The 22,877-nt window shown below is 32.3% G+C and overlaps 4 protein-coding genes across 7 annotated transcripts; 1 reads left to right on the forward strand and 3 right to left on the reverse strand.

The window, feature by feature from the left end:
* Window positions 1-681: 681 nt before the first annotated feature.
* Window positions 682-6,064, forward strand: LOC145736096 (nose resistant to fluoxetine protein 6-like). The gene is made up of 14 exons (XM_081990347.1): window positions 682-1,000; window positions 1,054-1,250; window positions 1,303-1,523; window positions 1,585-1,658; window positions 1,853-1,930; window positions 1,991-2,112; window positions 2,169-2,359; window positions 2,410-2,545; window positions 2,598-2,785; window positions 4,427-4,620; window positions 4,675-4,806; window positions 4,864-5,006; window positions 5,058-5,166; window positions 5,218-6,064. The coding sequence occupies exons 1-14, from the start codon at window positions 682-684 to the stop codon at window positions 5,283-5,285; spliced, it is 2,172 nt and encodes a 723-aa protein (XP_081846473.1). The 3' UTR covers window positions 5,286-6,064.
* On the reverse strand, window positions 5,296-8,611 carry LOC145736063 (beta-1,4-glucuronyltransferase 1-like). Its single transcript, XM_081990299.1, has 8 exons — window positions 8,412-8,611; window positions 8,115-8,358; window positions 7,928-8,059; window positions 7,349-7,488; window positions 7,189-7,293; window positions 6,885-7,135; window positions 6,703-6,828; window positions 5,296-6,652 (listed from the first exon to the last, which is right to left on the reverse strand). The coding sequence occupies exons 1-8, from the start codon at window positions 8,578-8,580 to the stop codon at window positions 6,443-6,445; spliced, it is 1,377 nt and encodes a 458-aa protein (XP_081846425.1). The 5' UTR covers window positions 8,581-8,611; the 3' UTR covers window positions 5,296-6,442.
* Window positions 8,612-11,040: 2,429 nt separating this feature from the next.
* Window positions 11,041-17,831, reverse strand: LOC145736062 (beta-1,4-glucuronyltransferase 1-like). 4 transcript variants are annotated; one of them, XM_081990294.1, is made up of 10 exons: window positions 17,696-17,831; window positions 17,533-17,630; window positions 15,010-15,209; window positions 14,712-14,955; window positions 14,515-14,664; window positions 13,719-13,855; window positions 13,555-13,659; window positions 13,175-13,425; window positions 11,722-11,847; window positions 11,041-11,661 (listed from the first exon to the last, which is right to left on the reverse strand). In XM_081990294.1, exons 3-10 carry the CDS (start codon window positions 15,179-15,181, stop codon window positions 11,449-11,451), a joined length of 1,398 nt encoding a protein of 465 aa, XP_081846420.1. In that variant the 5' UTR covers window positions 15,182-15,209; window positions 17,533-17,630; window positions 17,696-17,831; the 3' UTR covers window positions 11,041-11,448. The 4 variants fall into 4 exon arrangements, with proteins under 4 accessions (XP_081846420.1, XP_081846424.1, XP_081846423.1 ...); XM_081990298.1 differs by having other exon boundaries at window positions 14,515-14,646; window positions 17,696-17,830; XM_081990297.1 differs by lacking the exon at window positions 17,533-17,630 and having other exon boundaries at window positions 17,696-17,718.
* A 176-nt stretch (window positions 17,832-18,007) lies between these two features.
* Window positions 18,008-22,693, reverse strand: LOC145736064 (ubiquitin thioesterase otubain-like). The gene is made up of 4 exons (XM_081990300.1): window positions 22,474-22,693; window positions 20,286-20,585; window positions 20,047-20,232; window positions 18,008-18,282 (listed from the first exon to the last, which is right to left on the reverse strand). The coding sequence occupies exons 1-4, from the start codon at window positions 22,579-22,581 to the stop codon at window positions 18,064-18,066; spliced, it is 813 nt and encodes a 270-aa protein (XP_081846426.1). The 5' UTR covers window positions 22,582-22,693; the 3' UTR covers window positions 18,008-18,063.
* Between the last annotated feature and the right edge of the window lie 184 nt (window positions 22,694-22,877).

Genomic DNA, 22,877 nt, shown 5'->3' on the forward strand with positions numbered 1-22,877 from the left:
GCGTTCTTCAGGAAAATGACATAATGCATGTCAACTTATTTTTTGATGGGCTATCGATTGGTGAATTATTGACATTTTAAACTGGACCACCCTGTAAATTCTCTCTTCATGTTGTTGTTTGGTTGTTATCCTAAATTTTTCAATTTTCATTAAAAGGACCATCAAAAATATGGTTAATAGTGGAAAATACGCTATATTATCCACGGTTTAGACAGCTTTTATTGACCTTATGTCTTAAATAAATATTAAACTTGACCTACGGTCAATGAAATCTTCTGTCTAAACCTTGGTTAACAATACAGGGTGTCCAAAAAGTCTGGAATATTGCAAATATCTCAAAAAGTGCATGGCGTGAAGGTGAAACGAGATTTGCAAGTATACAGGGTCAGTCACAAAGTATACCAACTTTCTTAATTTAAACCTAGCACCCTCTATATTACTTTTTAGTAGATCAACAAAGTTTTAATTTAACAAAGTACATACTACGAACCAAAAAACCTCAATTACCCTGTATTATCGGATCTTTAATTGAAAGGCCGTCCTAAAACTTTGTACTTTTTGCAACTATTAAACTTTAAAAGTAACGGACAATTTAAAACTTTTAACATTTCCACTCTAAGACGTAATTTAAGAAACGCATATAAAATAGTCGCCAAAGGGCGACCTCTGTTCAGTTTCAGAATGCATAATTTCAGACGTATTTCCATTCTTTTGCTGCTATTTTCCACTGGCAATTTGTCTGGTTTTAACGTCAAGAAACTGGCCATAAATGGAAATGATTTTTTCAGTACCACTGTGTTGAAGGAACTGGATGAAAATGGCATAACCGAATCGCCCAGCCCTAAACAGAAAGTGGTGAAACTGAATCTAAAACAAGGGTTTGTCTTGAACCAAATTATTGAAGTGTACAGCCTGAAAGGGTCAAGCAACGAGTTGTGTACAAACCACTCTAAACAGTTCGGTTTGGCATTAAGAAACTTAGAAGCCTGGGCTTTAAAAAGTACACTCCATTAACTGGAAAACCCGTTAATTAATAAAGGAAAACAATTTTAGTGTTTGATTCCTCCTCAAAACTGCAATCGGGCATTTTACACGGAAATCTCTTCGAATTTGGAGATTTCAAACAGTGTGTCTCAATTTCAACTAAAACCCTCCAAGGACCAATCAAAGGAAAACATTGCACACTTAAAGTTCGTCCGGATGTTTTCTTGCTAAAGAAAATATTGAGTTTCAGAAACGTATCTGAAAAGGTGCTTGTTACCCTTAAGCCTACAACATCCATTCAATAGTTAACTCTAACAGAGATGGGACAAGGTAAAAATTTTCGTGAATGACGCTTTAATAAGCTGGTCGGTGTGCGTCCCTGATTCTTGCTACGCCACTGATGTTGAGAAGCACTTTGACCGGTTAATTACCAGCTTAACCGAAGGTTTGAATGTGACGGTTAAAGCTAGCGAAATTAACTGTTTAACCGTGTTGGACATGAAGGGAGAGAGTTATAGTTATATTGAGTTTGCGGTGATGTGAGTTAAGCGCTTCTGGAGGTAAAAGATTGAGGTTGTAAGTGGGTAAATCAAATTTTAGTGGGGCATTAATTGCTTACGTAGGCTTTATTGGGCTTTTGACGGTTAATGATGTAATTACATCAGAGGATAATGGTTTGTATTATCTAAATTTTGCGAACAAAAACTCAACATAACTTTGTTTTTGCCCATTTTTGGATTATTGCTTTCTCTCTACTTCAGTTTAAAAATTTTGATATAATCTAATTAATTATCTATTGAAAACTAGTGAGTAATATGCTTATTTTTAAATGGTTATAGAAAAAAGTCAACTAGTAGATAAATTTCAGGTTCACCCGCTGCTTTAGTGAAAATATTTTCATTAACTCGCAATATTACAAGGGTTTTATCAAGAAACACCAATAAAGGTCTGATTGTCCCCTAGTAAGTTCTATTTCAGGTTGTTAGGGCTTAAGGTTTATTTTTAGGATCGACTAATCTGGACTGCGTGCATGGAATTCGTTTCTTGAGCACTTGTTACGTAATTATAGGGCATCGCTATCTTATGATGATGTTTTTTCCGGTGGTAAACAGTTTGCAAATCATGGAGGTAGGTTTTTCTAAGTTAGACATGGCAAGGTAGTTGCCAAAAAAAATGGTTTTTAGTGGATATTGTACTATAGAAGTACCGCTATAACTGGTGGTACTTTATGTGTGGACACTTTTTTTATGATTAGCGGAATGCTGGTTAGTATAGGGTATTTCAGTGAAACCAGCAAAAGGAATATGAACTGGTTTATATTCTATTTTTACCGTTTTATTCGCATTACCCTACCTTTGTCTGTGGTGGTTCTATGGTAATTGCTAGTATTACAACTATCATAGTCAGGTAATGTTAAACTTATAGGCATTGTACAGTGATCCAACACTTTGGCTCCGGACCATTATGGAAGGAAATGTTGGGTATTCTTCAAAAACCCTGTCAGGAGTATTGGTGGGCTACCATACTGCACATACAGAACTACGTTCATCCATTTCCTTTAGTATTTCTTTGACACTGATCCATTTCAGTTTATTAGTATCCGAATTTTATAGTGTTTAACCCAAACATGGTACCTGACTTGCGATATGCAGTACTACTTTATGTCTCCTGCAATTTTAGTACCATTGCACCATAGCAAAGCATTTGGTTTGTTCAATCTAGTTTTGCTGTATTGTATGTCTGTTTTGATTAACTTTTATCTGGCGTGGGTCAATGAGTACAATGGTGGAGTACCTGTAACGTAGGTATCATTGAAATTTACTTAAAATTTTTTGGGTCACAAGACCATCAAAGGTGTAAGTTTCAATTGTAGGACAATGGGCCTGTACCACAATTTTTTTTTTATTTCATAAAAAAATTCAAACTAATATAGGAACATTTACGACCATAATTTTTTCTTCAAGAATATGAAAAATTAGTTTTTTGATCCTATTCTTTCGATTCCAATCATTAAAACAAAAATTTATGATATGTGGGATAGGCCCATTCTCAAGCCTCTATAATTTTTTATGTCACGTGACTGTACTACAATTTGCAGTTAAAATTTAATTTGAGGATTAAAACTTTCAATACATAATTGGAAACTTTTGACTGTGTGTGACTAGTACAAAATGTCAAAATTTTGACTTTTTCTGACTTTCTAAAGTTAAAAAATTAAATTTTAATGTCACGCGAGTGTTTTAAAATGTCATTTTTTTAACTTTCTGACCTGTAAAGCTTTTTAATTTCAATTGTAGAAGACAAATCTAAAGTTAAACTATAATTTTTAGTGTCACGTGACTGTGTCAAAAGTGTCAAAATTTTGTGTTTTCTGACTTCCTCAAGTTAAAATTTGAATTTTTATGGTCACGAGATCTTATTTCAATTTTTAACCAACATTTTGAAAACTTTTGTATCTCAAAACCATCAGAAGTGTAAAATTCAATTGTGGGACATTGTCTAACTTGAGTTCATAATTTTTAGGGTCACGTGACTCTGTTAAAACTAAGTTGTTTGTTTATCTGAGATTTAAATATTATTTTTAAGGTCACGTGACTGTATTGCAATTTGCAGCTACGATTTAGGGCTTCAACCCTGCAAAAGTAAAATTTTCAATTTCATTCCAAAGCTTGAGCTATAATTTTTAGTGTCAAAAATGTCAAAATTTTGTGTTTTCTGACTTCCTCAAGTTAAAATTTGAATTTTTATGGTCACGAGACCTTATTTCAATTTTTGACCAAAATTTTGAAGACTTCCACAACCATCAGAGGTGTAAAATTCAATTGTGGGACTTTGTCTAACTTGAGTTCATAATTTTTAGGGTCACGTGACTCTGTTAAAACTAAGTTGTTTGTTTATCTGAGATTTAAAATATAATTTTTAAGGTCACGTGACTGTATTGCAATTTGCAGCTACGATTTAGGGTTTCAACTCTGCAAAGGTACAATTTTCAATTTTATTCCAAAGCTTGAGCTGTAATTTTTAATGTCACCTGACTGTTCCAAAATATCAAAATTTTGGGTTTCTGACTTCCTCAACTTGAAGTTTGAATTTTGATCTTATTACAATTTTTAAACACAATTTCGAAGTACTTTTGAATCAATACGAGATCAATTCTAGAGTAATTATCAAGCTTGAATTACATTCTTTTAGTTTAACATGACTGTATCAAAATTTGAAAATAAGAAATTTTGTGACTTTTAAAATAATTATTTTTCTACTAGCGTTTCCAATAATTGGCAAAAATTATAATTGAAAATTAATGATAAATTTAAATTGAAAAAGAAGTTTTAGTGATTTTAATAATATCGTTTGTTCTTTTCATATTAAAATTATTAAGTACAAAAACAATACTTGATTACCTTAACTTATTGGAAACTAAATCTAATATCATAAACTTTAGGAGTCAGTTATTTGCCACAAAATATTTCCAATACCACTACATAGCTCCTCATGTAAGAGCCAGTCCATACATCATAGGACTGGGTTTCGGTTATTTGATTTATCATCAGAAAAACAAACGAGTGGTCATAAGAAAACCCGTGGTTATGTTGGGTTGGTTGGTGGGTTGCTCTTCTATGCTTGCTTCATTGATGGGTTTGTTTCAATTTTTCTTTTGTTAGATATTATTGTTGTGTCTGTATTTTATAGGTTGTTTGGTATTTTTTCAAGAAGATCACGAGTATAATAAGCTGGAATCTTCTTTGTTTTTGGCCACATCCAGGTCGGCGTGGACTTTGGGAGTGGTTTGGTTGGTGTGGGCTTGTATTAATGGCTATGGATGTAAGTTTTGTATTGCATTGTATTTAGGCAAACTGCATCAAAAAGAGTCACTTTCAGATCCAATAAACTACGTTCTGTCTTTACACGTATTTAAAGTTTTGGGACGTATTAGCTATGCCATGTATTTGTTGCATATGGGAACCCAATATCTAATGAGTGGGGCTGCTAAGAATCCGCACTATTTTTCGGATTTTAGTTCTGTAAGTAATTCACAATTTACGTGGAACTGAAATGGGAAAGATTTTTTTTAGATTCATGCCTCTCTGGGGGATTTACTTTTAATGGTAGCTGCTGGGTTTATATTCACCATTCTCTTTGAGTCTCCTCTGATTCAAGGTTTGGCTTTTTTTGCTAGAAAAGGTACGGTTTAAATTTCTCTCTCGTTAAAACACTGGGTTGATTTTTTTGTAGAAAGTACAACTAGTCAAGTTACGATTAGAGTGAAACCTGTTGAAAAAAATCTAGTCTACATGGATTGATTTTCATAAAAACTTTGTAAAAAACTATATTAAATATACATATTCAACGATGAGAACAACACTAGTAAAACGTGTCCTAGAAAATCACTACAAAATGGTTATATAAACTTGATATTTCAGGTTTGCTTCCTTAAAACTGAAGGACATAACCGACTATTTAACAACCTCAAAATTACAATCCCATAAATAAATAACACACAATCAATTCCTAGAGTATCTGTTTGCTTTTTGGATATCAGTAAGTCAGCGTACAATAGAATTTTGAACAATAAAAGTATGCTTTTGCTTTTCGTTTTATACCTACTTATCTTATCACAGGCAAGATTTGATACTAATCATTATATTTAATTACAAATCTGATATTGTGCGTGTTCGGTTAGGAAAACATGACTTCAGTTAATTTACCGGTAAGGTAAAATAAAATTGAGAAGAGAAAGAAGACCAGTAAATTCCAATTCGACCAGTAAATGTATGGGTCTAATTTAAATTTCCTTGAAAGAGATCATTTTCCGGTTACGGCTGTCATTAATTTCAAAACTGGTTTGATGCAACAAATTTGAACACCCTGTAACTCAGTTATTTTTGGGAGTATTTGAACCACTTGAAAAAACCGTTTTATGCTCTTCTTTCCAGTGGGGTATAATAAAAAATTCTATCTTAAAAATTGCGTACAGTGTGACAAAAAAGTGAACCATCATAATTTTGTTACACACCCTGTGTGCCCAACATTTTTGGTATCTTGCATTTTTTTCGTAATTTTCACCGTTTTCGAGTTTTTTTAAGAAAAACTGGTTTGGTGCAACAAATATTTCAATCAGTTGAAATTGTGGTCTGAAATTTGAACACGGTTTAAAATTCAGGAACAAAATCGTCGGTAAAACCTACTTGAAGTAAGAAAATGATTGTTTTAAGCACATTTTTAAAATCCTCATTAAATTTCCTATTACATTAAAAAAAATATTTGAACTGCCAGAAACAGAGTATTTTTAAATTATCAGTAATTTATTGGTATTTTACCGGTCAAAATTTCCTGGTTAAATTTACTTTACCGATAATTTACCCATCACTATTTAAAACACTCAAATAGGTCGATGCAACCTAGCAAAAGTATGCCACATTACAAAGTCGAGAAACTGTTTGTCGGTAAAGTGTTTCTGTCAGGGTTTTATGTCGTTACACTTAGGATTTTCCGGATATTTTTTGGATATGTTCTGGAATAAGTTATCGTAATATCCTTGGTTGATATTAACGTAAGGTGTTCGCCATGATTCGTCTGTACGTTTAGCTCGTTTAATTCCAGGCCAATGTACTAGAAAAGCTCCATCCAGAATCACAAGCTTATAGCCTGCTAGGCACATTTCCAGCATCTAAAATGTTGTATTAATATTTAAGTAGTTACAATAAAACCGTAACTCACTTGAAGCATTTTGTCTTGGAAACCTTCCCAAGAGAGTTTTTCAAAGTACATTGGTTCGTTTTTGGTGCCGATGTAAATTGGTTCCCAACGGTGGTAGGGCTGTTCTCGTTTTGTTTCTAACAATGGCTGTAACAGAGGGAAGAAATGTGCTCAACAAATCATAATTGAAGCATTTTTTTTACCTTGATGATATTTCCTGGATCAGTTTCTTTCCACTCATCCAATCCGGGAAACTTCTGGCAATGAACACAAGTCAGCTGGTGAAAGTAAACTGCCTTGTTTTCATTCATCAAATGCACCAACTGACTCTTGTTAGCAGGAATATCTTCTGAACTGTCGACCTCAAAAACTGGAACTACATAAATGCGTTTTTGACAGTCTGGTCCTACGCATTTGTAACTTTCCGTCATATCTATGAATCGGCTTGCTAATCCTAAAAAAAAAAAATTTCATAGATTTTATGGTGGTAGTATAATGATAACCTACCTTGACTAGGCATTAATTCGATATCGCAAACCAACACAAAATTGGTGTATGCCGCTTTTCTGGCGGCATTTCGACAAACGTTAATTGGATACCAATTATCTAAAACTGTAACCACATTTTTACTAAAAACGGTTATAAATTAGTAACTTCAAGACTGTACCTTTATTCTTATCGCTAGTATCACTTTTATTATTATTATTCGCAGTAATGGCAGGAGTTATCAATTTGTCATCTTTCTGGATTTCACATGTTTGGGGTGGCATTTGTTTGCTTAAGTAGAAATGAGGCCGTAAATCTTTCCTGAAAAAAAAAATTGCAATGCAAATTTTAAGCAAATATAACATGAAATAGTACTAGTATGAAGAAATTTTTTGATAATCTATTATTTTTAAGTTAATACTAAAGAAAAGTTACTTCAGTTAAAATTTGGAAACTGGTGCCATGTTAAAATATAGTTAAGTAATGATAAAATATTTGAAGGAAACTCCAAGTATGTTTGACAAGCAATTTTGTCCTTCAAACTATCAAACTGTGTTCAAAAGTTGCAAAAATCGGAGCTTAGAAAATATTTCTTGCAGTATTCGATACAAAATGTGTTTCTGTGATTTATGTTAGTTATTTTGACAATTGTCAGTAAATTACTGGTAAATTACGAATTGTTCTTGAAGTTGAAGTTCGTAAATTAGTATATAACCGGTTACGATAAATTTACGCCCATCATTATTTTAATATAACTTACCGAAACACTAAATGAAGAGACACCCTGGACATATCCGGAATGCAATAGCAAAAGTGCAGAATGCGTTCTAGAATAAACGAGGGATCATCATCTTTCACATAAACAGCCAAACTTACAGGACCTTCCCAATATCTAAAAAGTGTGTGAACACCTTATCTCCAACTGATTTCATACAAAAAAAACGTACCGTACAACTTCGGCTAAATAATTAACAAAATCCTTGGTTAAATGAGTGACGTAAGTTACTCCAGGTTGTACCGAACCCAAATGTCCCTCAATTACGTTATACAACACCCTAAAAGGGCTGTTTTTTCCTAGTTCTGGAGTCCCTGACACGTCAGCATCAGTGTGAGTTAATTCAGTTGGTAATCCATAGTTTAACTTGCAGTAACTATTGGCAGACTGCACAGGTTTGAGTAATTTCAAATATTCTGGAATAAACTAGTTTTACTACTAAATCAGTCAGGTTACACCAGCAACTTACCTCCAGATGATTTACTGCTTACCCGTAAAATGGACGGATTTTGTTCAACGTGACCAATAATTTTAACTTCTGGCACCTTGTTTAGTAAAAGTAAAAACACTGGAAATAGGCTCAAACTTACTATTAAAGGAAACAGTCTGGACTTAACCATTTTTGTAATGAACTTCATGTTGCTTTACCATCATTGAATATGTCCAGAACTAAAGTAAAGGAAATAAAAAGATTTCACTCGATTCAATCTGATAATAACATTTACTTTAGTAGATTTTTGATACGGGTGGCAAAATTTGTTATCGTAACTCAATCATGTTGAAACTAGGATGATTAGAAAATAAAAACATAATTTCCACTTTAGATATGTGCCACTTTAAACATTTATTTCAACCTGTAAAAGCTACAGCTTACCAGGAACAATTTAGAACCTCTGAAAGTGCTTTTTTGGAAAGGAATGTTAATTTAGGAATGAAAAGGAGGAGTCTTCACTTCGATTTCACTGTATACAGTGGCGCCCTACATCGGAAAATACTGAATTTTCGTTGGAAAATGTCGAGGATCGATACTACCAGACAAATAGGAAGTAAGGCTACGAATTGTTTAATTTTATGAATGCATGGAAAAATTTATAAAAAGATTTAGATACAATTTAGCTTAATTGGATTTTTGGTTTCAGAATGTAGAAAGATTGATGGTAAATGTGGAATTTTTTAAAGATTTTATTGGTTCAAGCACTTTAATTCAGTTAGTTATTTAGTTTAGGTATAATTTTTGTCTGTACATTTTAGAAAATTTAGTAACTATATCAATAGCCTAAAAATAGCTATTTATGTAACCAGTTACGAACAGATCGATTTTGTGTAACGAATAAGTGTTTGTAGGGCGAGCGCAGCGAAGTCCTACAATTTGAATGAGTTACACAATAAGACATTTTCGAAACGTGTTGCATACATAATTTTTTCTAATTTTGACCAAAAAGCTGTAAAAACCATCTTTTAAAGTGATTTAACACAAATATTCACTTTCATAGCACCTTGTATAAACTGTGACAACGACATGTTATGATGGATGTCGCCCATGTGTTTCTACGGAAATGCATAAAAACAGGGAGTGATGAAATGAACTTTTCATAACTAGTTACGAAAAGTAAAACGTTTTGTCACTCTAATCAGTTTTGAAAAGTGTCACTTTATATGCCAAAATTTCGAAAAAACATTTTTACTCACCTGCTCCATAAACTATCACTGAAACTCACTTGACAAAGTCATACATTTGGCCAACGATTATTATTGTTATTATTATTAAAGGTTGTAATGCAATATGTATGTGCCAATATGTAAAAACAAACACGCAGACATTTTAGCAAGGTTTTGCTACTATAAACAGAGCATTTTAACATTGTAATTTCGTGTCATCACCAAAAGGTAAATGGACCGAATATGATAGCAAAATTATTGGTACTTTATGAGTGGGCGGGTAAATCCATTAATCCAGTAGCGCCAATTAAATCTATTAACTTTATGTAAACACTTTATCGGAGATGAGTTTGTGGGTAAATCAAATTGTAGATTAATCGCTACTTTGATAACATTTTATTACAAAAGAGACAGATCAAATGGAGATTATCGTTAAATGTACAGAAGTGAGATGATAAAACATACTATTATGCAGCATCCTGGGGCCTGGTTATTAACAAAAGTTGCTTAAAATTGCATTTAAAAGTCGCAGCTAACTAAATTAAATAGGGCACTTTACTTGAATCACTCTATATATCAGAAGAATGAAGATTACGAGAGACCCAAAAAGACTTTTCTCCCTGACTGTAAGATTATTGGACAAAACATGTAATGAGGATTCTAAAAATGTGCTTAAAATTGCGATTAGATGACTACAAGTGGGTTTTATGGGTAATTTTGTCACGGACTGTCTTTTAAACAGTGTTTTTTGCAGTTTAAACATTGTATCGCTGATTGTATCCAATTTTTTAATGTTATTGGATAGGAAATTTAATGGAAAATCCAAAAATGTACTTAAAATTACGATTAGCATTACTCAATTCTTTTTTTTCAGAAAGAGAATCATATTAAACTCTTTCACTTACTACATTTATTACTTAACTAGACGATGCAAAATTAAAGTATTACATGCACGATAAATTAAAAGATGACCTAATCATAAGGTAAACTAATTGTGGATTAGGAATTTTTTGTTAAGCTGGTCAGTAATCTGTGGATTTTTATTTTCCCACCAGTATTAATATTGGATTATTAAATAATTGTCATAAAAAGAATCGAAAATTATTAACCATTTAGGCGTAATCACTCAAAAACAGCACATTGTCAGTTTTACTTTACGACATTCTAGTGTCTAGTAGTATTTAATTTAGAGAATTGTATAAAAAATTTTATTCAATTGATATTTAGTAAACTTGAAAAAATCTTAAAACCACACAGCACATTGATTACAAAAAAATAACAATATTGTTTGGCAATGATGCCTTGTGACGCTTAGATGCAGTCAGGATGTCATAGCGCAAAATTTCGTAGGTTATTTGCGGAAATTATATTAGTATCAATATCATACATCAATTAGGTATTGATAAGTTCTGATAAAGACCAGAGTAAGTAAGACTAAGTTTGCAAAAGTTCTTTAATCTTTTTCTGAAAAATATGTGTAAGAGCTTATGGATTATTTGATGTCTAAGTAAGTTGTTTATTATAGTTGTTATATTATAGAGCACTGTATAAACTAGATTACAAAAAGAAGTCAACCAATTAAATATTAATTTTACTTTAATTAGTTTAACAAAAATATATTGAGAGAAAACTCAGTTAAATCTTTAGAATAACCATAAAGATTTACTTAATCAAGAAACTATAAAAACCTTATACCTTGTTAAGGAATTATTGCTATTATCTACTCTTTAAATTAATAAAATAGTCAGTTTTAACACTAAATGAAAAAATATGTTTTTCTTAGCAATTTTACCTTAATTGTATATTTACAGTGTGCATGGCTTATTTACAAAATATTACGTATTTTGTCATAGCATTTTGGCGTTACATTTTTTATTCTCAGGATATTTTTTTACTACTACATTCATTAAAACGTCGTTGTAAATGTCTTTGTTTATTTCTATGTAAGGGTTCCTCCAAGGTTCGTCAGCTCGCGTTGTCCGTTTAATTCCAGGCCAATGAACTAGGAAAGCTCCATCTAGAATTACGAACCTATAACTTGCTAGGCACATCTCCATCATCTAAAATTTGTATTTTTTTAGTATAGGAATAGCAGGTAAAAAAACTGATTTTGCACTGACTTGCAGCATTTTGTCTAGAAAACCTTCCCAGGATAGTTTTTCATAGTACAGGGGTTCGTCTTTGGTGCCAATGTAAATCGGTTCCCAACCAGTGTAAGGTTTTTCTCTTTTTGCTTCTATCAGTGGCTGAAAAATAAACGTTTCATTGCAGAATGATCTGTCAATAAAAATATCAGCGTTCTTCAGTGACCGCATTTTCGTTGTTTTTCTTGAATATCTCAGGAACCCAACCACAAACGCACCTCGTTGGATGTATGGTTCAACAAGCTTTCTAATATATCAAAGAAAATCTTGAGAACCAATCAAAGACGTAAGCGAATTTTAATATAACATCCCAGTTAATGTCCTCACTGCCACTTCTCCTGGGGGACAAAAAGTAGGTACTTATTTAACTATTTTTTATTTAAACACAATCTTTTGTCCGACGTAAGCACCCTTGTTTTTTAAATAATAATCCGCTTGTCAAAACTAAATTTATTATTGGAAAACTACTTGTTATAAACAAATATACTGCACTAATAAACCTTATCAACTATATTTTATTCAAAGGGGAGAAATAATAAAAATTACTATCTAATCTGTTTAGTCAATAATACACCTATAAATTACGAAGGCGTAGAAGGGCCACAAACATTTTTTTTCTTAAATTTCTCGGAATTTAGTTAAATTCCGACTTCCAACTCAGAATTTACATTGTCACATTGCAAAAGCTCTTCAAACCAAATTAGACAAAATTTTTCAGTTTGGCAACATTGCAAACATTCTTCGAAGCAAATTAGCAAAATTTGTTAACTTTGGCTAAATTGCAAACACACTTCAAAGAAATTAGTCGGACTTTGTCAGTTCGGTTACATTACAAACACTCTTCGAACCAAAATTGTAGAATTTGTTAGTTTGATAACATTGCAAGGACACTTTTGAACCAAATTACTAAATTTTGTCAGGTAGGCAACATTGCAAACAGTCTCCGATCTAAATTAGGAGAGTTTGTTAATTTGGCAACATTGCAAGCAAACACACTTCAAAGAAATTAGTTGAACTTGTCAGTTTGGACTGATTGGAAACACTTTTCAACCCAAATTAGTACAATTAGTCAGTTTGGCAACATTGCAAACACTCTTTGATCTTAATTAGTAGAATTTGTTAATTTGTCAACATTGCAAAAACACTCTTCGAACCAAAATAGTAGAATTTGTCAGTTTGACAACATTGCAACTAAATTCCGAGTTTGAAGTTGGAATTTAACTAATTTCCGAGTTCGAAGTCGGAATTTAGTTAATTTCTGAGTTTGAAGTAAAAATTTAAGAAAAATAATGTCTGTGGCCCTTCTACGCCTTCGTAATAAATAGTGTTTTAATTTTGGAATAACTATTGCTAAGCTTTAAATGATGCAGTTTGAAATTACTTCTTTTTGGCAAAAATCAAATGTGATAACATTACAATGTTACGTTACCTTGATGACATTTCCTGGGTTAGTTTCTTTCCATAGGTCCAGTCCTGGAAACTTTTGGCAATTGGTGCAAGTGATTTGATGGAAATAAACCGACCGATTTCGGTTTACTAAACTAATTAATTGCCTCTTACTCAGAGGAATGTCTTCGGTGCTGTCTACTTCAAAAATAGGAATTACGAAAATTCGTTTATTGCACTCCGACCCTAAGCATGTCTCCTTGTCCATCATTTTGATGAATCTGCTTGCTAAACCTACAAAAAAATAACGTTTTTTAGGTATTCTAAGTCAAAGGAAGAATTTTTGAACTATCAGTTTTACAAAAATGAATGCTTTTCATTGGTGACGTCAATCTAATTTAGAATGATTTTTCGTATAAATACCTTGACTAGGCATTAATTCAATATCGCAAACAAGGACATAATCAGTGATGGCCGCTTCTCTAGCAGCATTTCGACAAACGTTAATAGGATACCAGTTTACTGAAACTAGAAATATATCGAAGCAATAAATCGAAATTAATTTGATTTCTTATCATTGCATTTACCGTTATTGTCACTATCACTATTTTTGTGTGCAGTTTTGACAGAAGTTATCAATTTTCCTTCACTCGGCCCATCTGGGATATTACATATTGATGGAGGCAATTGTTTACTCAAACGGTAGGTAGGGTGCAAGTGTTTCCTAAAAAATAAGCTGTTACTGATTTTAATCAGTAGAGATAAGTAAAATTTATAACACTAAAACTGTCATATAAGTTCGGTCAATATAACAAGGCAGAACTATTCGTACAAATTGCAACACCAAACGAACCACTATATTTTACTGGTTTTACAACTTTATGTTAATTTTTTAAGTAAATTTTCCCAGTTGTCATATTTAAAAATAGACTAAAATTAAGTCAGATACAGACAACCAAATGTGATAAATACCAAAAATGCACTAATGAAGGTATAAAATTCAATCAATCAAAGTGAAACTGATTTTGAGATTTATACCAGAACAAAAGATAGAGCTGTAACTAGTGTAACTGACAGCCAAATGTCATAATATGTAATAGAAATCCAGGTTTAGGAATAACATTATGGACTTCTCTACGTCGCCACATGAAGGTAAATATTTTAAATTTGAGTGACCCGTGAGTAATGACTTTATTACTCACGGTATACACATCACACTATAGTTAATGAATGTATGTAATTATCTATTCAAAACTAGTGATTAATAAGCATATTATTCAACAGTCATAAAAGAAAATAATTTCTGCATCATTCCATTTTACTTTGAATTTTGCGGTATTAAACTTTTTTTCAATTACTTTACGAAATGTCATTCTTACTTACGGAAACACCAAGTGTAGAGATACTCTAGACATACCAGGAATGCAATAGCAAAAATGCAAAATTTGATCCAGAATAAATGTCGGATCGCCATCTTTAACGTAAACGGCAACACTGATCGACCCTTCCCAATAACTGAAATTAATCCAACCACTGTTTACACAAATAGATTTTTTAAAAAACGTTGTTAATTCGCTTACCGGATAACTTCAGTCAAATAGTTGACAAAATCCTTGGTTAAATGCGTGACGTAAGTAACTTTAGCTTCGTGTGCTTCTAAACGTCCTTGAATAACATTATACAACACCCTAAAAGGACTGTCCAGTCCTAATTCTGGAGTACCCTCCAAATCACTATCGGTATAAGTTAACTTACTGGGTAAACCGTAGTTTAGCTTGCAGTAACTTTGTTTAGACTGCATAGGTAACAGAAATTTTACGTATTCTAAAATTAGTTTTTCGTTGCAAAAAAAATTGAAATTTACAAAAACCAGGTTACCTCCAGGTGTTTTCTTATTCAACTTCAATGGAGAGGCTCTTTGATCGAGTCCATTGTAAAATTTGTTTTCTTGCACATTGCTCAATAAAAAAATAAAGATTGGGAATATGGTCAATGTGAGTAATAAAAGTACTAGTCGGGATTTAGCTACCTTTGTATTGCTAAACCCCATTTTGTTTAAGTAGTATATAGGAAGCTATCTGAAAACAAAATTATTATTGAAATTTGAAAGTTATCCGGGCTTATCGTGGTCCAATATAATTTCTTCCTGACGTTTCTTCGTCCACATCACTAATCATCGTCGATAGGTAAGGAAGACTAGTTCGGACGTTACGTCAGCGTCTTTGATAATGTCCGCCGCAGACGTGGACGAAACGTCTATTGGATCACGGCTTATAAGCCCGGACAACTTTCATATTTCAAGTGAAAGCATAACTCAAAGTCGATCTCCACAAATATACAGGGTGGTCCAGTTTTAAGTGTCAATAATTCACCATTTGATAGCTAATCAAAAAATAAGTTGACTTGCATTATGTCATTTTTCTGAAAAAGGTTTCCTAAGGAAGATACAGTCCTCCAAATTTCAATTTAAAAAATCGTTTTATAGTTTAAAACTGAACATTCAAGACTTGTGAAAGTCCAAATTTGTACTGAATAGTCCATCCTGGTTGAGTGTCTGAAACTGGCATTCAAGAACTAAAAAAAGTCCGGAAATCAAGACAAAGATTGTATTGTGCATGAAACTCATTTTTTACTACTAAAAATAATATAAAAGTTGACTTTTAATGCTAGAACTGACTTTACTAGGACTAAAGAGTTCAAAAGTATATTTTCAAGACTGTAATTAGTGTACAACTCAATTTTCTGGACTGGACAACAAGTCTAGATGTAAATTAAATTTTCGGACTATTTTATTTCTAAAAATTAGTTCTCAAGACTATTATTGTAGCATTTGATACCAACATTTTTTACTTTTATTACTGAAGAAACTTGACTTTTGAAAATAGTCTTAAACTCGAGTTTTCAGTCTTAAAAAGCACTAAAAACAGTCTGAATTTCTTAGAGATGCTACAATTTATTGCACCTATGAGTGTAGAAGTCAATTTAATAGTGAAGAAGCTTGAAATAACATTTTCAAGACTATGGTCAGTAGACAAACTGGCTTTTAGGCCTGATAAGTCAAAAACTTTGTAAAGATAGTCTTGCGAAACTCGATTTGAGGCACTGAAAACAGCCTTAAAACACTAAAAACAGTCTAGTTTATTAAGAAATACCTGAATTTTTAGCACTGAGGTGTCTAGAAGTCGATTTAATAGTGACAAAGCTTGGAATGCCATTTTAAGTCAATGAAGAATGTAAAAATTGTTTTTTAAGTTTGCTATGTCAATAACTTGGTAAAGATAGTCTTGAAACTCGATTTTCCCAGCTGAAAGCAGTTTTGAAGCACTAAAAATAGTCCAGAATTCGAAGAAAATGAAAAGCAAAGTAAAAAGCACGACAAGTTAGTTTTCAAGACAATTTTCATGAATCTAATGTCAATGTACTGCATCTAAGACTATTTTCAAGACTAAAATATTGAAATTTGTCTTAAAATTATGAAAACTCACTTCAAATGCAAATTTTAAGCTTCTGATGTCACTTTTCATTAGTTCAGTAACATTTTGGGGTTCAAGTCAATTTTTAAGGTTTAAATGTATGAATTTGTAGTAACAAATTCTTGAAAAAGTAGTTTTTATGTCTACAAGTCAATTTTTAGTATTAAAGTCTTTCGATTTGCATGAAAACAGGTTACAAACACAATTTTTAAGCTTCTGAAATTTTTATCTTTTCTAATTCAATTTTCAAAACTAGTCTTTTAGTTTGTCTGGAAACTATGAAAACTGGCTACAATAATATTTTTTAAACTTCTTAAGTGAATTTTCCGTTTCCAAGACAATTTTTAAGTTGGGTTGGGTTAGTTTTGGGTCTTTGACCGTAATAACGTGTAACAAAGTGCTTGTTCCAAATTTGATCAATATTGCTCCAACGGTCTGACAGTTATGACAAAAAAAACGATTTTTTAAACCGAAATTTGAAGGACTGTATTTTCCTTCGGAAGCACTTTTCAGGAAAATGACATAATGAATGTCAACTTATTTTTTAATTGGCTATGGATTGGTGAATTATTGACATTTAAAACTCGACCACCCTGTAAGACTCTGAGTTTTGCTTTCACTTACACTCACTACTCCACTGTGTGCATATGGACTACTACTTTTCGATTTCATATTTCAGTTTTGACCAGCCGTGAAAGCCTTCATAGTCTGACAAAATTATTATTACTTTACAAATCTTGATAGAATCTTGACAGAAATTGCACAAAGTGGATTTGAAGGTGAAACCAATTTGTCTCATTGTAATTGGCTAACATCAAAACTTTGCCTGTAAGTTTCCAGAATAGTCTTTTCCTTTTACGGCTGTTAAGTTGACTTATAGTACAGAGGCATTAACCAAATATGACGCACTATACATGTATGTACTTACATGATGCCACTTCTTACACATATTTAGGCAATTTAAACAAAAATTTGATACAATGTATCAAATATATATATTTATAGAGACAAACATTTTTAACCGCACTAAAAAAGACATATTTGAATGACTGTTATAATGCTATCCGAACTTTGTGCAAATATGTACTCACATAAAAAACTTTTTATAAATAAAAGTTTTTATTATCCTATTACACTTGCAATTAAATCAGGAGCAAACTAAACCTGAAGGTAGCCAAACAAGTAATAAAATGAGCTCGTCAAACTGTTTGCTATACTAATCAATAATCCCTATATAATCTAGCCGAATTCAATTCCAAAAATAAAATGGTCAACCTACAGAGTTTGATAACAAAACTTCATTAACTCATGAGGGGTAAAGCCAATTAAGCCTATTAATTCGTGTAAACAATTAAAATTATCGTACGTGGGATACTACGAGTATATGAAAAGAAGATTAATAATTACTTTGTTAACAATTTATTATAAAAAAAACACAGCTTAATTCAAGAGATTATCGTTAAACATACAGAATGTCGTAATGACTGGGACGGTAAAGCAAATGCACGGTAGGGGTAGATCCTTCAGGAAGATCGTGTTGCGTCACATTAGTTCCTGTGCCCCTATCCATGTAAACCACCCGCACCCCAGTGTTGAATGCAGAACAGGCCGCCATGATGTGAATGTGATCACTGTCTTTGTACATTGGCTCTACTTCTTGATGGCAAAAATCAGCGACCTAAACAAATGTTAAGCTCATCAGCTTAAAAACTGATCGTGGAATTAGCTTTAATTGATTCTTATGCAAAAACAACGTAAATTTCGGATTTAATGGGCTTTGTGTTTTCTTTCAATAATGAATTGGTTGCCTAATAGTTTGGACTCAAGATTAATGTACCGGGTGGACTGATTGTCATAAAATCTATCAGAGACATAGAAATGTGAACTAAAAAGCCATGTCGATGTAGTTTTGCATGATACTTTAAACAAAAATCATACACTCTTATAATTATTGATGAAAACAACATTATATTGATAATTAGAAAATGCAATACAACTTTGCACATGTTGATAACCCAAAACTCTGGTTTCTAAAAACACATTTTCTGCAATCATTTTGTTGGTCTTGCACTTTTCAAATGACACTATAAATCAGGACATCTGTCAACCTCGTGTTTTCTCTTAAATTTTCTTTTATTTTTGCTGTTTATTTTGTGTACCGTAGAAGCTTTTATTTTCTTTGTATGTGGTATACTTATCACAGGTATGCTACATAATGGATGACATTTTTGAAATTGCCATTCTCGATTCCGATACGGAAGATGAGTGCTGCTTATGCACTTGCATAATGAAAATAATATAGTGATAAGAAAAGAGCTCTGTGGATCTCCCATCTCTTGAGGTCTTCACATGGGATTTGCCCATACACTTGCCTTGCCAAATATAAATCTAACTCTTTTTGAAATCTAAAGCGCAATTTGAAATCTGATGTTCCATGGTTTGTTTAAAAAATGACATACAGTGCGTTTTTTTTAACGCGCAACATAGGATTTCACGTGTTAAATATTTAAGCCCATGTTAGACCATGTTATTTTGGAACTACAGGTGTAAAACTTGACAAGTGTGTCTTTAGTACCCTGAAGCTTAAGTACAACCACCAATTCGGTCTAAAAAGTGTTTACAAACTAGCAAAAAGTCATCTTCTTTCGAAAAGATTTAGACTCCCTGTATGTATGGTAGGTGTTGTTTTTGATATTGACAGGGCAGATAGCAGGTAAACATACATACAGGGAATATGGAAAGATAAAATATGTTCCAAAAAAGATGACTTTTTGCTAATTTGTAAACACTTTTTAGACCGAATTGGTGGTCTTACTTAAGCTTCATGGTACTGAAGACACATCTTCCAAGTTTTATACCTGTAGTTCCAAAATAACATGGTCCAACATAAGCTTAAAAATTTAACACGTAAAATCCTATGTTGCGCGTTAAAAAAAACGCACTGTATATCATAAAACGTTGTTAACGTATTACTTATAAGGTTTTGCTGCCACTTAAAGAGTCTAATAACCAGAGATAGAAGAACACACAATAATACAGGGTGGTCCAAATTGATTGTAGGATAATTCAAGGGTAGAAAATACATAAAAAATAAACTCCAAAGTGTAAAAAATTCGTACTCTTCCGGAATATTTTAATAAATTAAAAACACCCCAAATGACTACTTCAAAATGGTGAACAACCATATCAAATTTCATATGAGTTTTGTTTTTAGTAACTAAGATTACTAGAAAATTATATTCTAACACAAGTAAATAAAAGATGTCTATTATTGCAATTGTGAAAATGAGAACACGTTTTGAGAAGAGCAATGTCAACTAAATTGTATAAAACCTTATACAACAGCAACAAAAACTCCATCTTGAAAATTTGATTGATATTTGGTTTTTTTTTTTATCAGGTTGTGTTTGATTATGCAACAATTAAATAGGTATTAACTTACAGTTCGATTTCCTTCAATGAAACAACTGTAAAAGTCCTCTTCTTTCTGCAACTGAGCACTAGTCAACAGTCTAAGATAAACCACCATATAGTCAGAGTATCCTTGCTCATTGAAAATAATATGCAACTCTCTTCTGGCATCATCCACATTTTCAATCTCAGCCAACTTGTTCAGCACTTCCATGTACTATTAGAAAGAAAAGGTTCTTAAAAAGTTTTTTAGACTGTTGTCTTCCTTACGGTTTCATAAAAGTCTTCCACTGTAAACTTCTGGAAGCCCAGTTCCACTAAAACGGCTTTACTATTTTCAGCAATTTTGTAGAACTTTTTAAACTCCTCTTTGTCCCCCAACAGTCTTTCCAAAGTAGCGTAACTGAATGCCCGGAAAAAGCAGTTTCCGTCCGGCCTGGTACGTCTGATTGAGCTATATTTAGAACCTAAGTCTTTTACTTTAGCTAGGTAAATATCATCAGCAGAATATTCTGAGGCTAGTGAGTCTATAGAGTCTAGAGATCCTACCAGTGGAATTGATTCTGAGATCTGGAAATGTTAGTTTTATTAGTTCAAAAAGGGTATGAAAATGAAGTAAACATTTAATCAAAAAAGAGTATAAGAATTTTTCATCATACAGAGTACCACAAATTAAGTAGTGAATGAGAATTTCAAAAATAGCAATTATTAAAAAACAACACAAATTATGTGTTGTTATACAGATGTGATCAAAACTATTCATTGTGTATTAGTGATATGGAGGGAGAAATACACTAAACTTATTGCTTTTAACAAAAATAAAAAAACTAATGTAACTGTAGCTTGAGCAGTCAAAAGCATTAACTTTGGGGCTTACTCTCTCCTAATTATTAAAATCTAATAAAAAAATAGTTTTAAAATTTTCACACCTGTATCATGTAAAATACTTGACATTTTTCACATATTAAAAAGAAAATGTTATTTAGTTTCGCAAATACTGCTCAGATTTAAAACTATTATGCATTTAACTATAGTTTTTCAGTCTGTATAAGAAAAAACCGCGTTATTAGGTACGTAATAGAAGTAAAGTGGCGATTAACCCTTATTTTCTAGTCATCAAGATGTCCTAAGTTTTAATTAAACTGTGGGCAAATTGGACTATTGTAGTTTAGACTAGATAGATAGACTATTTATATTTAGTTATAAAATGATTACATATAAGAAGGTTACTTAGGTTTTCTTGTGTAATTGAGCCAATTTGACAGCTCTCAAAATTATTAAGGGGATGTTTATCAAAAATATTCTGCAAATAGTCACACTTTGGGTTTTACTGAAAGTTGCTTATTTTAAATTGAATACCCAGTATATTTTTCACTTTACTTAGTCTAACTTAGTAGGTAGTTCCAGAGCTATTGATTTTTTTTGTGTTTGGCAGTTATTTTTTTGGCATTTTCTTAAGTTTAGCCTTGTGAAAACTAGGGAAGGAGACAGAGTAGAACTGTCAATTTTGGATATATTATTCTTGACAGTTTTAGTAGTAATTCACACTAAAATTCATCCCTGTATCTCTTATAGTACTGGAGATACCGGATTTATTGAATTTTTTGTGTTTTGATGCCTTTTTGGAAATTTCCTTAAGTTCAGCCCAGTAAAAACCAGGGAAGGAGATGGGGCAGGACTATCAATTTTTTATAACTTGAATGTATGTAGGTAATAATGACAACAAAACTGTGTGATTGTTGAAGAATGTTTTTCTGCAATATTAATAGCTTCTTATTGCAGCTATACAGTCCTTTGTTAGTTACACACCTGCACCTGAAATAGTTGCTGGCATACAGTCTATATTTTAGTAATAAACATAATAAAATAAATATACCTACTTCATTCATGGTAACTCACTACCTATTTGTTATAGTAAGTACTACTAAACCTTCTATTAGGAATGACAATAAAACATATACCTAATTATTAAGAAATTAAGAATAGAAAAATGGTGTTTGGAAAGGTTTTTACATTTCTATGTACCTCTCTGTTAAGTTTTGGACAAGTTATATGAGTCAAAAGTTGGTAGTGGACACAGACCACACATGAAGATCCCATCTCCATCATAAGTTTTAAGCTCCCTCCTAAGTAACAAATGCTATTTTAGTCTAATAAAGAATAAAATTAAACAAAACAAAGGCCTGTGAGTAGATAATCATACAATTTAAAGCTGCTTTCAGCTAAATTTACATTTTAACTATATTGTATTCTATACAACTACTGAATAAAGCCATGTATCTTTGGTGTGATGGTTTGGACCCTTCTTAAACCAGCTGAATGAAATAACTTAAAAATAAAAAACAATGACTATGTTTCTGAGTTCAATGAGCTTACAATTCGTCACCCAACAAGAGCAGAAACTTTTTGGTATGCCCTGTAGTCAATCCCAAAGAGAAACTACCCTTAAACTACTCACCTCTTTTTCAATTTGTCTTTGTTGGGCCAAAATCATCTCGTCCTGATTGCCACCAGCCTCACTTTTTTGCGTGGAGTTATTAGTGGATACCTGACCTTCGTCTCCCATGGTTTTTCGGAATTTTGACCGAAAATTAAAGCAATTTAAATCAATAATCAATAATGAAGGCAATGAAATCTTGGTAAAATGCAGTGACAAATCGAAAAACAAAACAAACTCCGGAGATTTCGACGTTGACAACTGAACTGACATTGACATATAAACGAATTTATCCGATTATGTTTGTTTCTGTCTGTTACTATGAAACAGTAAAAGATAGAAAAAACCTGGTCGATGGGGTGGACGTGCATCGTTGCCAATTAATACCCTGTTCTGCAACGCAACGTTGTCGTATACTTAAAATT

This window comes from Ips typographus, linkage group LG11 (genome assembly GCF_016097725.1).
Source record: "Ips typographus isolate SLU linkage group LG11, UJ_Ityp_2.0, whole genome shotgun sequence".
NCBI classification, from domain to species: domain Eukaryota; kingdom Metazoa; phylum Arthropoda; class Insecta; order Coleoptera; family Curculionidae; genus Ips; species Ips typographus.